The 14,460-nt window shown below is 48.4% G+C and overlaps 1 protein-coding gene across 5 annotated transcripts in view; it reads right to left on the minus strand.

The window, feature by feature from the left end:
* The window catches only part of celsr1a (cadherin EGF LAG seven-pass G-type receptor 1a), a 386,197-nt gene that overhangs the window by 41,654 nt on the left and 330,083 nt on the right, over positions 1-14,460 (minus strand). For all 5 annotated transcript variants that reach the window (XM_038811388.1, XM_038811389.1, XM_038811386.1 and 2 more), the window contains exons 26-30: positions 12,098-12,272; positions 11,497-11,609; positions 11,114-11,193; positions 9,084-9,210; positions 769-894 (exon numbers count right to left, since the gene is read on the minus strand). In XM_038811388.1, the coding sequence (XP_038667316.1) occupies positions 769-894; positions 9,084-9,210; positions 11,114-11,193; positions 11,497-11,609; positions 12,098-12,272 (621 nt within the window). The remainder of the gene's footprint in view (positions 1-768; positions 895-9,083; positions 9,211-11,113; positions 11,194-11,496; positions 11,610-12,097; positions 12,273-14,460) is intronic.

The raw sequence follows: 14,460 nt of genomic DNA on the forward strand, positions 1-14,460 counted from the left end.
TACCACAGGTGAATTCTTCTTTCCTGGGTGCTGCCAAGGAGCAGTGTGACTTGCATTGGCTCTATGTCAAAATCATGCTAATTTCAAACAATAGGGACAACCCAGTTTAGTTCCCATGTACCTCCACTATTTATGAGAGACACATTTGCTCAGTGAAGGATTACACATCTTCAGGGTTTCAAACTGGAAAGTGTGAAACAATGGGTGGGATTCTCCATAGTCCGACGTTGAAATCGGGATTGGCGATCAGACGGAGGATGGCTTCCGATGCCGGATTTGGGGCCAGGTGCCGGTTTGCGATGCTTCGCCTACTCCAAATTGGCATCAATGGGATGGTCGGGAACCTGGCGTGCCGGCTGTGGACAGTATCTAGTCTCGCCCCACTCGTCTGCGATGTGTGCTGCTGGCCGGGAGGCTGCTCCTAGGGCTGGGGGGAGCGGTGAGGGGTGGCCAGGAGGTGGGCTGTGGGGTCGGGGTGGCCGGGTTAGGGTTCCAACATGGCCGGAGCCATGTTTTCCGGTGCGACCGGTATAGCTTGTCAGCTCTGCGCATGCTCAGTCAGGGACCCAGCGATTCTCCGGCCGTTTTCCGCGCGATCTGCAAATGATCCACACGATGCCAGTATCAGCCCCTCACCGGTACCAGAATCGGTGAGGGGTTTGCGCTGATTTTCCCGTCATTAACCACCCACGGATTCTCCATTGGCACTTAGCCTCAGGAACGGAGAATTACGCCCAATATCTCTTTTTTGTCAAACCAGCGACTTACTGATAAAACTGTGGTTCTGGTCAGTACCGTGTCATCTGGATGTTGTTTCTTTCCAGTGAATATGTTCTTCAGGCCTTTTCGAACATCCTTGTTGAAGATACAGTGGCAGAAGAAAATGAAGAGTCCCTGAAACCGCAAAAGCAATTAATTTACAGTGACAAATAGGACAGAAAGATTTCTTAGAGCCAAACCACCATTTAATTCACATTATGGCATAGTGCTCACTCATAAATCAGAATGATTCCCCATGTTTGCGTGGGTCTCATTCCCACAACCCAAAAGATGTACAGGCTAGATGGATTGGCCACACCAAATTGCCCCTGAATTAAAAAATTAATAATTGGGTACTCTAAAAAAAAAAATTAAAAAAAAAAAAAAAAATCAGAATGAAACCTGCTCTCCCCGGATGGTGAGAAAGTAATACATGTACACATATTTTGAAAATTGCTGATTTGTGATATCAATTTTTCAGGTAATATTTTCATCTGTTGCTCTATTAAGTGGCAGGGGATTTTCAGTTTAAAATACCAGTTAAAATAGAAATACCTAGAAAACTATTAATGCATGAATTACATCAGTGTTTTACAAACTTAAAAGATTATTCACTTGCCTTTGTATAAAGAATAGCACATGTAATTTAACATTGAAACAAGTTTTCTATTGTTCCTGGGCTGCAATCTGTCAAATAATCGTGTACGCATCGCAGGACACCGAGACTATTCGGACATCACTCACAAATATACATATAAATAACATACATATCAATAATATATATACAGACTTCCGGTTGCGGCTATGACCAGCTAAGTCGCACGTTTGGCTGCTCCTGCTACAAAGGTGTTTTCGGGCCGATTGGAGGGCCCCAACGGCGCTGTAAGGACAAATCCCGGTGGGGGAAGGCTCCCTGAAAAGAACCAGACCAACTTTATGGTCGGTACCCGGAGTGGGGTGGTAAAGAAAGCAACAGCAGCTCCCAAAAAAAAGCGGGGGAAGAAGACCAAAATGGCGGCCGGTGGAGCACCCGAGGAATGGAGGAAATGGGCGGAGGAGCAGCAGGCCGCTCTCCTGCGCTTCTTTACGGAGCTGAAAATGGAGCTCTTGGAGTCAATGAATGCGACGACCACCAGGCTGATGGGAGCCCAGGCGACCCAAGAGGCGTCGATTCGGGAGCTGCAACAGGAGATGACTGTGAGGGAGGAGGAGGCCACGGTCCTCGTGGGAAAGGTAGAGGTGCACGAGGCACTCCACCTGAAATGGCAGAGCCGTTTTGAGGAGCTGGATACCCGAATGAGGCGGAAGAACCTGAGGATCTTGGGCCTGGCAGAAGGCCTGGAGGGGTCAGACCTCCCGGGATATGTAGCAGAAATGCTGAGCTCCCTGATGGGGGCAGGGGCCGTCCCTTCGCCCCTGGAGCTGGAAGAGGCCTACAGGGTCATGGCTAGGAGGCCAAGAGCAAATGAGCCCCCGAGGGCGGTGCTGGTGCGGTTCCAGCGACTCAGCGACCGTGAGAGAGTGCTGGAGTGGGCCAAGAGGGAAAGGAGCAGTAAGTGGGAGAATTCGACGGTGAGGGTCTACCAGGACTGGAGTGCGGAGGTGGCAAAGCGGCGGGCCCGGTACAACCGGACGAAGGCGGTGCTACATGCAAAACGGATCAGGTTCGGAATGCTGCAGCCAGCGCGCTTGTGGGTCACCTACAGGAACCAACACCACTATTTTGAGTCCCCAGAGGAGGCGTGGGCCTTTGTACAGGAAGAGAAACTGGACTCGAATTAGACCCAGGGGATACTTGGCGGCCGTAGCCGCTCGGGTACTTTCAGCTGAATTCTTTGTTTGGATTTTGAACTCTTGCTGTGGTTTTTCTTCTGATGTTTTTTCCCCCTTTGCCAACTTCCCTTAGTTATTGTTATTGCGGTTATTCAGGGTTATTTATGGTTATTTATGCTGTTTGGTAGAGGGCGACTGTTAAGTACATTGTTATTTGTTATTTATCTGTTATTTATAATGTTAAGTTGGGGAGGTGGGACGGGGGGGAGAGCAGATCGGGGATATGGGCTCCTAGGGGGGGTTCTTTTACAGGCATGGACGGGGACGGGGGTGGAACTGAAGATGGCGGGGTGGGGTGTGGCAGGGCGAAAGCGCGGGCTTTCCTCTGTTTTCCCGCGCGCGGGGCAGAGGAGGGGGGAGGGGAGGAGTGCGGGGCGTGGCTAGCAATGGCGACCTTTCCCGCGCTGGAGCGGGGCCAGGGAGGAGTGGCAAGGGGGGGGGGAGGCCCCCCCCCCGAGCCGGGGGGAGTCGGAGTGGGGCAGGAGCAGCCGGGTCAGCGTGAACCAGCTGACTTACGGGAGTACGATGGAGGGTACATCGCGGCTAGGAGGGGTCCTAGCCTGGGGGGGGGGGGGGGGGGGGAGGGGGGTTAGGGAGGGACACCGGGTTGCTGCTGAAAAGACCAGAAACGGGAAGTGGAGGACTGGAGAGGTGGGGGGAGGGGGACATCGCCATGGGGAGCGGGTCAGAAGGGGAGGGTCGACCCGGGGCGAGCAGGGAACAGGACATGGCTAATCGGCAGGGGAAGGGGGCGGGTCGTCCCGCGACCCGGCTGATCACTTGGAACGTGAGGGGGTTGAATGGGCCGGTCAAGAGATCAAGGGTATTCTCACACCTGAAGGGACTGAAGGCTGATGTAGCAATGTTACAGGAGACCCATTTGAAGGTAGTGGACCAGGTTCGCCTGAGAAGGGGGTGGGTGGGACAGGTGTTCCACTCTGGATTGGACGCAAAGAACCGGGGGGGGTGGCGATTCTGGTGGGAAAGAGGGTGTCGTTCGTGGCGGAGGAGGTGGTGGCGGATAAGGAGGGTAGGTATGTGATGGTGAAGGGTAAGCTGCAGGGGGAGAAAGTGGTGATGGTCAACGTATATGCCCCGAACTGGGATGACGCGGGTTTTATGAGGCGCCTATTGGGCCTCATTCCGGGACTGGAGGCAGGGGGCTTGATCATGGGGGGGGACTTTAATACAGTGCTGGACCCCGGGCTAGACAGATCGAGCGCAAGGACCAATAGGAGGCCGGCAGCGGCAGAAGTGCTGAGGGGGTACATGGAGCAGATGGGAGGAGTAGACCCATGGAGGTTTGGTAGGCCGAGGGCGAGGGAGTATTCCTTTTTCTCCCACGTCCATAGAGTGTACTCCAGAATCGATTTCTTCGTGTTGAGCAGGGGGCTGATCCCGAGGGTACGGGAAGCTGAGTACTCGGCCATTGCGATCTCTGATCATGCACCGCATTGGGTGGATGTGGAAATGGGGGAGGCGCGGGACCAGCGCCCGCTGTGGCGGCTGGATGTGGGGCTGTTAGCGGACGACGAGGTGTGTAAAAGGGTCCGGAAGAGCATTGAGAGCTATCTGGACTTGAATGACACGGGTGAGGTGCAGGTGGGGATGGTCTGGGAGGCCCTGAAGGCAGTGATCAGGGGAGAGCTGATCTCCATAAGGGCGCATAGAGAAAGAAAGGAGAGGCAGGAGAGGGAGAGGCTGGTGGGGGAGCTATTGGAAGTGGATAGGAGATACGCGGAGGCACCAGAGGAGGGGCTGCTGGAAGAACGGCGCAGCCTGCAGGTCAAGTTCGACCTGCTGACCACCAGGAAGGCAGAGACGCAGTGGAGAAGGGCACAGGGCGCGGTCTATGAGTATGGGGAAAAGGCGAGCAGGATGCTGGCACACCAGCTTCGCAAACGAGATGCGGCTAGGGAGATTGGGGGAGTGAAGGAGAGGGGCGGGAAGGTAGTGCAGAAGGGGCAAGAAGTGAACGGGGTCTTCAGGGATTTTTACAAGGAGTTGTACCGGTCTGAGCCGCCGACAAGGAGAGGGGGAATGGAGGACTTCCTAAACAAATTGAGGTTCCCAAGGGTCCAGGAGGGGCTGGTAGAAGGGCTGGGGGCGCCAATAGGGCTAGAGGAGCTAGTCAAGGGAATAGGTCAGATGCAAGCGGGGAAGGCGCCGGGGCCAGATGGGTTCCCGGTGGAATTCTATAAGAAAAATGTGGACTTGGTGGGACCGGTACTGGTACGAGCCTTTAATGAGGCGCGAGAGGGGGGGGTTTTGCCCCCGACAATGTCGCAGGCTCTGATCTCCCTGATATTGAAGCGGGATAAAGACCCCGTGCAGTGCGGGTCCTACAGGCCTATCTCGCTTTTGAACGTGGATGCCAAGTTGCTGGCAAAGATCCTGGCAGCTAGAATAGAGGATTGTGTGCCAGGGGTAATCCATGAGGACCAGACGGGGTTCGTGAAGGGGCGGCAGCTCAACACGAACGTGCGGAGATTGCTGAATGTAATTATGATGCCGGCAGTGGAGGGGGAGGCTGAGATAGTGGTAGCGCTGGACGCGGAGAAGGCATTCGATAGGGTGGAGTGGGAGTACCTGTGGGAGACGTTGAAACGGTTTGGGTTTGGGGAAGGGTTTATTAAGTGGGTGAAGTTGCTCTACTCGGCCCCGACGGCGAGTGTAGTGACAAACGGGAGGAGGTCGGAGTATTTCAGGCTCCACCGAGGGACCAGGCAGGGATGTCCCCTATCCCCCCTACTTTTCGCACTGGCGATTGAACCGTTGGCGATGGCACTGAGGGGTTCAGGGGGGTGGAGAGGACTGACTAGGGGAGGGGAGGAACATCGAGTATCGCTGTATGCGGATGATCTACTGCTGTACGTGGCGGACCCAGAAGGGGGAATGCCGGAGATAATGGAACTATTAGCAGAGTTTGGGGACTTTTCGGGGTACAAATTAAATTTGGGCAAAAGCGAGGTTTTTGTGATACACCCGGGGGACCAGGGAGAGGGTATTGGGAGACTCCCCTTCAAGCGAGCAGGAAAGAGCTTTAGGTACTTAGGGGTGCAGGTGGCAAGGAACTGGGGGACCCTCCACAAGTTGAACTTTTCCAGGCTGGTGGAACAGATGGAGGAGGAGTTTAAGAGGTGGGACATGGTACCGTTGTCGCTGGCGGGGAGGGTGCAGTCAATCAAAATGACGGTCCTCCCAAGGTTCTTGTTTTTATTTCAGTGCTTGCCCATCTTCCTCCCTAGGGCCTTCTTCAAAAAGGTGACGAGTAGCATCATGAGCTACGTGTGGGCGCATGGCACCCCAAGGGTGAGGAGGGTCTTTTTGGAGCGGAGTAGGGACAGTGGAGGGCTGGCACTGCCCAATCTCTCGGGGTACTACTGGGCGGCAAATGTGTCAATGGTGCGCAAGTGGATGATGGAAGGGGAGGGGGCAGCTTGGAAACGAATGGAGAGGGCGTCCTGTGGCAACACAAGCCTGGGGGCCCTAGTAACGGCACCATGGCCGCTCCCCCCCACGAGGTACACCACGAGCCCGGTGGTGGCGGCCACCCTCAAGATATGGGGGCAGTGGAGGCGACATAGGGGTGAAATGGGAGGTCTGTTGGCGGCGCCAATAAGAGGGAACCATAGATTCATCCCGGGGAACATCGACGGGGGATTTCAGAGCTGGTACAGGGTGGGCATACGGCAGCTGAAGGACCTGTTTATAGAGGGGAGGTTTGCGAGCCTGGGAGGGCTGGAGGAGAAGTTTGAGCTCCCCCCGGGAAACATGTTCAGATATTTACAAGTGAAGGCATTTGCTAGGCGGCAGGTGGAGGGGTTTCCCCTGCTCCCCAGTAAGGGGGCGAGTGATAGGGTGCTCTCGGGGGTCTGGGTCGGAGGGGGGAAGATATCAGACATCTACAAGATAATGCAGGAGGCGGAAGCAGCATCGGGGGAGGAGCTGAAAGCCAAGTGGGAAGGGGAGCTGGGAGAGCAGATAGAAGACGGGACGTGGGCGGATGCACTGGAGAAGGTCAACTCTTCCTCCTCGTGTGCGAGACTGAGCCTCATTCAATTTAAGGTGCTGCATAGAGCTCACATGACGGGGACAAGGATGAGCCGGTTCTTTGGGGGTGAGGACAGGTGTGTCAGATGTCTGGGAAGCCCAGCGAACCATGTGCATATGTTCTGGGCATGTCCGGTGCTGGAAGGGTTCTGGAAGGGGGTGGCAAGGACGGTGTCGAAGGTGGTGGGGTCCAGGGTCAAACCAGGATGGGGGCTTGCGATCTTTGGGGTCGGGGTAGAACCGGGGGTACAGGAGGCTAGGGAGGCCGGAATACTGGCCTTTGCGTCCCTAGTGGCTCGACGAAGGATATTAATTCAATGGAAGGACGCGAGGCCTCCAAGCGTTGAAACTTGGATTAACGATATGGCTAGCTATATTCAGCTAGAAAGGATCAAATTTGCCCTGAGAGGGTCGGTACAGGGATTCGCCAGGCGGGTGGCAACCTTTCCTTGACTTTTTAGATCAGAGATAGACGTTCGGGGTCGTGGTAGCAGCAACCCGGGGGGGAGGGGGGGGAGGGAGGGGGGGGGGAGGGGAGGGGAGGGGGGAGGGAGGGGGGGGGAGGGGAGGGGAGGGGAGGGGAGGGGGGGGGCAGCAAGGGGCGTGGGGGGACACGCACGACTGTAACGCGGGCAAGCCTGCTCGCTGCTCATGTCTGAAACTGTAGGCTGCCTTGGTTGTTAAGGTTGCCGGGGGGGGGGGGGGGGGGAGGAGGACTGGTGCGCGCGAGAGGGCGGGCGAGGGAGGGACATTTGCCTAGAGGGATTGTGTTGTAAATAATTTAAAAATTAGTAGGGGTAAATGTCTGTATGGAAAAACTCTTTCAATAAAAATTATTTTTAAAAAATAATATATATACACACACATTCGATCAACCTCTCCAAGTAATCCATGTGAAAAATGGTAACTATGACCAGTCCCTGACCGGCTATCCAATTTAAACCTAGATTAAATATTGAATCAAGTTCTGGGTGCCGTCCATTAGGAAGGATGTGAGAGCACAGAGGAGAGTGCAAAAAAGATTCAGGAGAATGTTTCCGGGGATAATAAAGAGCTTAAGTTATGAAGTTAGGGGCAGCACGGTGGCGCAGTGGGTTAGCACTGCTGTCTCATGGCGCCGAGGTCCCAGGTTCGATCTCGGCTCTGGGTCACTGTCTCTGTGGAGTTTGTACATTCTGCGCACTGTTTGCATGGGCTTCGCCCCCACAACCCAAAGAGGTGCAGGCTAGGTGGACTGAACATGCTTAATTGCCCCTTAATAGGAAAAAATGAATTGGGTACTCTAAATTTATTTTTTTTTAAAGAAAAAGAAAGTTATGAAGTTAGATTGCAGAAGCTGAGACTGCGCTTCTTAGAGAAGGGGAGGTGGACAGGAGATTTGGTAGAGGAATTCAAAACTATGAGGGGTCTGGGCGGGGTGAATAGGGAGAAACTGTTCCCATTCCTGACAAGATCAAGAGTGAGAGGCACAGATTTAAAGTCATTAGCAAAAGAAGCAAAAGCAACATGAGGAAAAACTTCTTCACACAGCGAGTGGTTAGGGTCTGGAATGCACTGTCTGAGAGTGTGGTGGACGTAGGTTCAATTGAGGCATTTAAATGGAACGAGGCTGTCAATCGAAAAGAAACAATGTGCAGGGCTGCGGAGAGGAGGGAGAATGGCACTCGGTGGAGTGCTCATTCGGAGGGCTGGTGCAGACATGATGGGTTGAATGTCGTCCTTCTGTGCTGCAGCAATTCAGTGATTAATATTTGCATTGTTTGAACAAAAGTTTTAATAGTTGCTAACCTGGATAATCATGCTGAAGTACTAAACCAGGCTCGATTTACATGAACATCAATTTATCCAGTAATCACTTCCAAGCCATCTTTCTTTCAAATGTCTAGCTAAACCACCACACCAGTCTGATTTTCAGACAAACATTTCTCAAAATGCTTCAGATCGAACAATGCATTCCAATGTAAATGGTCTTTTGTGCAATGACTAATAATGTGTCAGAAAGAGAAGAATAAAAGGGAGTGTTGCAGAGGTTTAAATTCACATCAGCCCAGGAGCTCCAAGGTAGTATAATACGTGATAAGAGTTTGCTTCAGGTGAGCAAAACAAGTCAGATTCTTGTATTTCAAACACTGGCGGAGTGGTTGGCTATTCATCTCGAACTTGGGGAGTTCCTCACTTCAACAGCAAGTACTTGTTTAAATTTGCAATCTGCAAGTGCTGGCAATATATTTGGCACGAATGGATAGGTTAGTGATTGAAGAAGCATTAATGACATTCAATCGTATACAAACTCATAATTCACGCTTTGGACTACTAAATTTGCTGTGCAAGAACTACAGATAGTTACAAATTATATGAAAGAACCTCACACATGTAGAACATCTACCCTTTAGCAAAGTGACACATTGACACCGTCACACTGGCAGCTTTAATCTTACCTGGAAACAGCTGAAAATGGCAAACAGATAATGGAAGGTCATAGTGTCATTATTCACTGCCATCAACCCCAGCAACCAAGTAGCGCTGATGAGAAGCAGCATAAGGAAGGCTGTCCTCAGTCCAGATCTAAAAGAAAACAGATGGATCTCACTCAGTGCTCAATGATACAGAGTTAGGTAGGCACTGGAAAATCAACTGACGGACCTTGTTTCATTTGAAGACTGTTCTGTAGTTTTTGTTACACTACAAAACAGAATTTAAAATACCTTTCCCATTGTGGGGTTTCTTTTAACAGCCACAGCTGGTTTATCCACTTCCCTTTGACAGCTATGTTATCTGTAGTGGCAAGTACTCAGTCAACAGTACTTTTATTGTTTTTTAAAACATTGACAGCCTTTGTTAGTGTATTTTCTAAAGTCCATCGACTTGTAGGATTCGGTGTTCATGACTGGCCTTGCCGCCACTTTCTTCTCTAATCAGGGCTACAGCAAAGTTGAGTGAACCCTTTGCTCACCTGAATGGTGTGACCATGAACAACTTATCAATTTACCTACACACCTCCATGATTCAACTAATTCCTGGGCTATTTCCTCACATTCATGCTCTAACTCTTACGCTGTTTCTGCCTCTTTGCCACTGGGCTCTTCCACCCACCATGTTATAATCTCCACTTTGCAGAAAGCTCCACAAGAGATCACTCTGTAGCGGAATCCAGTTTTGTTTGGCATTTTGAGAGTGCATTTGCACCCCATTGGTGAGATTATGTTTTGTAAAGCCTGGAGGTTGGCCCTGACCTGACTCAGGAACAAAGCAGAGTAAAACTCCCTGCTCCACAGATTGTATATTCAGCCTCAGCCAACCAATTCTTCAAGAATTCTTTGCTGGTTTTGCGGAACTCACCTGCTGCTTTTATCCTTCTGTGTTTAGTTTTCACTGATAGTTAATTTTGTACTCATATCGACCTTTGATCAACTTATCAAAAGGGAAAATACTGAACCTTTATTCTACTATCCCCTCCCCTTCTAGTTAATCACTGATTACCAAGGTAAGACACTCTTTGGGCCTGGATGTGCATCAGGATACCACTCTTTCACTGTGATCCAGACTCAGATTTAAGCCTGACTGATAATGTGGATGTTACTTCTTTTTGAGGCAATTGTTAGTCATTTGGCCCATCCCAACCCTCAGGAGAATGCACAAAACCCTGATACCGAGAGTGAGTGACAGAACAAAGACAATCATCAGCTCAAAAAAACAAACAGCTCAGTGTCGGGGCAGCTCGGTGGCTCAGTGGTTAGCACTGCTACCTCACGGCGCCGAGGACCCGGGTTCAATCCCAGCCCCAGGTCACTGTCCGTGTGGAGTTTGCACATTCTCCCCATGTCTGCGTGGGTCTCACCCCCACAACCCAAAGATGTGCTGGGTAGGTGGATTGGCCACACTAAATTGCCCACTAAATGCAAAAACAAAAGAGCTCAGTGTCAATATCGAGCTTCACCCAGGTCATGGAGATCGTATCTCGATCCAATTCTTGCCCCAGTCCACTGGTATTACATCAATATAAATAGCTGGGTTTCTCAGCCAACCATCCTTAATGATTGCGATCATCGCGCTGCTACCAATTTGTTCCTGGACAGTTCTGTGTCCCCCGTCCTCCACAAATAACATTGTTTTCAGCAATGCTCACAAAACCCACAATCGACACGCAAATGTCCTCTTTCTTACTATGTATCTCGGAATACATTGCTGCTGGTTTTGCACCACGTGTCATGTAGTGACATCAGCAGAGTGCTTGGCGTGGGCTTTGGACAGGTCGCCATCTTGATTGTATTGAGCAACACCCTCAATAAACCTCTCATCTTGTTTTACAAGAATCTAGATCGTGGGCACCTCCAAACTGTTTCTCTTTCCGGCAACAAAGAAATATAACATTTCTGTATTCAATTCCCAAAATATTACAAAGTTCTACATATTGCCTGAATGATGCTTACTGTTAATAATAAAACAAAAATGTGGATGCAAGACTCACATGATGCCAGTCTTTTCAAAAGACCTGTGCCTCGGTCCACAGGATGCTTTGGCAGCGAGTATGAAGATGACAATATTTATCTGAGGTAAAAGAAATTTAAGACAAAACAGAGTTTCAGAAAATTACAATTGTTTATAAGATAATCTAACCAGAAATAAATCCGGGAAGATGATGGGGGAAATTCTGTTTTTCCATAATTGGAGCAATGTCTGCAAAAGCTTTTGCTAAAATTTGTAACTGCAAACATGAATGTATGGCTCTTAAATCTTATAAAGATAAATTATCATTTTAAAATACTGTACAAGAAAATGAGAAGTGTTTGTGGACACTGCCCATTTTTGGTTTCACAACACTGGTATTGAAAAGCGACAAAGGATACTTACAATGACTACGACACAGATAGGACCTGCAAAGCTCCAGATCAGGGTGTCGTGCACAGACAGCCAGCAGAAGTCAGGGTTCCCATAACCTTGTGGATCCAAGCCCATTGCCAAACCTTAAAACAGCACAAAACAATTCCTTCCTTTAGTTCCTATCCATGTATAAAATGTCCCTTTGCATACTAAGCAGGAAGCCTGAATCACTTCCCTCAAAAAGAAAAATACTAGAGGTTGGAAATTTGAAATCAAAACAATAAGGTGCAGTAAACGCCCAACAGGGCAGCCAGCATCGGTGGAGAAAGATGGAGTCAACATTTCAAAACCATTGTGTTGCCAGGGTCCACCAGAAACCTTAACCCTCACTTCTCAATGAGGTAGATTTTAACTTTGCCCAATAGTGGGTGACAGAGAATCGGCAACCTGTTTCACAACTTTTTTAACTTTTACTTCCATTGAAGTTAATTCAGTCTTACATCAATGCACAAAGTCAAAGTCTACCTCAATGTGTGGGAGACCAACCAGACAGAAATGCTTCTCGTTTACTTGCTATCTGAACCATGCAGTTGGCAGCTCACAAGATCTTTCCCATCAACAGTCAAGTTACCTGTTATAATAGCAGGAATTCCCCATCCAATGGTGTAGTAGAACCTCATGTGCCCATGGTTCACATTCCTCATGTCAGTCAGCATGCGGTAAATGTGTAGACCCTCCACAAACGTCCAAGCAAAGGTGCATAGGTAGAAATAATGCAGTAAGAGGGCTATCACACTGCATACAAACTGCAAGAGAAGAGACTCTATCAGTGCTGGATCAGCCAAACTTTTATTTTTTGCTGCTCTACAACTCCAGCTACTGTAACCCTTTCACCCATGTATTTAAGCATAATCTATGCCATCAGCCTAGTGTTGGAGGAAACATTACAACACAGGAAGTTTCAACCTTCTGATGAAACTTTGGACTCATTGGCCATTTAAGACAAAAAACAGCGTGCGTGTAACTTTGATTTAAGTTGTGGTAATTTACGACGTAAATCAGGTAATTATATTTAATGCTAAGGTTCCACTTCATCACATATAGCATTATATACATGTGCAAGAAATATTTAATAAGGCACAAGCATTGTACATTTATTTTCCATGCGCACGCCTTTTCTAGGAAATAAGTTTGTGATATTGCGTTATTTTTGGCAGTGTCCACTGTATCAAGATACTAAAGCAACATAGGTGTGATTTGCTCCACCATTTATTAACAGAGCATGCTGTCCAGTGTGAATGTAACCTATCCCTACCCTCCAGGTAAACCTTTGTTCTGGTAATGTCAGTGTCTACAGTTCAAAATGGCAGCCTTCTATCACAAATCATATAGGAATTACCAGTCCCTTAAACAAAAAAAACACTTCAATGAATCTTTGTAATGGTCAACTTTTTGAAGTTTAAAAACTTTCTTCTGAGAAAAATTCAGAATTAGAGGATACTTTCTTTATAACGGCAAATTGAATTTTAATCATTTCTGATATTTGATAATCCACATAATAATGCCTCTCTTAATGCTTGCCATTCTTAATCAAAGAATAACAAGGGTTTGGATGAATCCCAATTTCTTGCAAATTGTTCTATTATTCATGTTTGATTTGCACAGGTACTAAACAGTGCAAACCTCCTGTGATAAACTATGATAAGAGTGCTATAGTCGCGGGAAACATTTATGATTTTCCACAGAGTTGTGTTAAGAAGCTATTTTCGCATTATCCAAACGTGTGACTACATATTCTGAATCAGTTATTCCATAGAAATTACGTTATTGGTGGTGGCGAGTTTGATTTTGATGGCACCGACCAGTGAGCTGCATCAAGATATCTGATTGGTGTCTGCAGCGCACTAGTATTATGTAGATTAAGCCCTAAGCTTTGCATCTTCAGAGCCACGTTGTATGTCCACCATCCATTTCGCAATGAGTCCCAGCACAAGATCAATAGTTCAATTCTTATGTTTCTCATTCTTACTCTTACCTACCTTTCCATAATCAGAATGTGACAAACAGGGTATGCATTCAAGCCCTTGCTGGGTATTTCCACCACTCTCCCCTGCGCCTCCTTGCCTCTCCACAAATATCAATGCCCTAAAATGTAGAGCAGGGTCTATTTCATTGCTGTCCGTATCAGCAAATCTTTTCTTTTGACTCATTTTCAGCCTCATGCAGTGAACGATATCATCAGACAAGGTCAAAGTTCCAAAGCACAGCCAACCAACTAGCTGCCGGACGCAAAGTAGCAGCCTCGAGCTTCCCAAACTTCTCAGAGTTTCCCATCTCATCATGTGTTAAAAGGCTTTTTGATGCGTGCTCTGCCTGCAATAATGTATGTTTTCACTAGATGTTGCTAATGAGTCTTCTCTGGAATGACCACAAGTATTAAGGTGAACAGGTTCATTTCAGAACTTGTTAAAAAATAATCATTTTCTATGACCATGGAAATGCTTGGTTGGTTCAGAAGCATTTGGGGCCTAGTGTTGTTAAAATCTAATTACTGGTGCTTATCTCGTACATGAAGACTTGAGCTGGGGAGCAACTATGATTTTTGCATATAATTAATTGAAACAGTTAAAAAAAAATGACGTATGACACACACAAGATGTAGAACTGTTTTTGTGAAATGTAAAAACCAAGTCCGTGTCACAAATTTTTCAATTTCGTAAGCAATGCAAAATGAGCTGCAAATATTATCTCACCCAGACAGAAAAGGGATTTAAAGCTTGTACAAGCAATAATAGTCAAAAGAGCTGCACAACTGCAAAAAGAACACAACAAACCCATCGAGAAGTGACTGCAGAGGGATGATTAATGGCATGAGGAACCCTTGCCCTTGTGTAATGTACGTGCGGTTGGGATTGTACATGCTAAACAATTCCAATAAAGTTTAGTGTTACTGTAACTTAGTGTTTCATGACACATTGCAGCACACATCAAGAG

Source organism: Scyliorhinus canicula, chromosome 11, assembly GCF_902713615.1.
Source record: "Scyliorhinus canicula chromosome 11, sScyCan1.1, whole genome shotgun sequence".
NCBI lineage: Eukaryota > Metazoa > Chordata > Chondrichthyes > Carcharhiniformes > Scyliorhinidae > Scyliorhinus > Scyliorhinus canicula.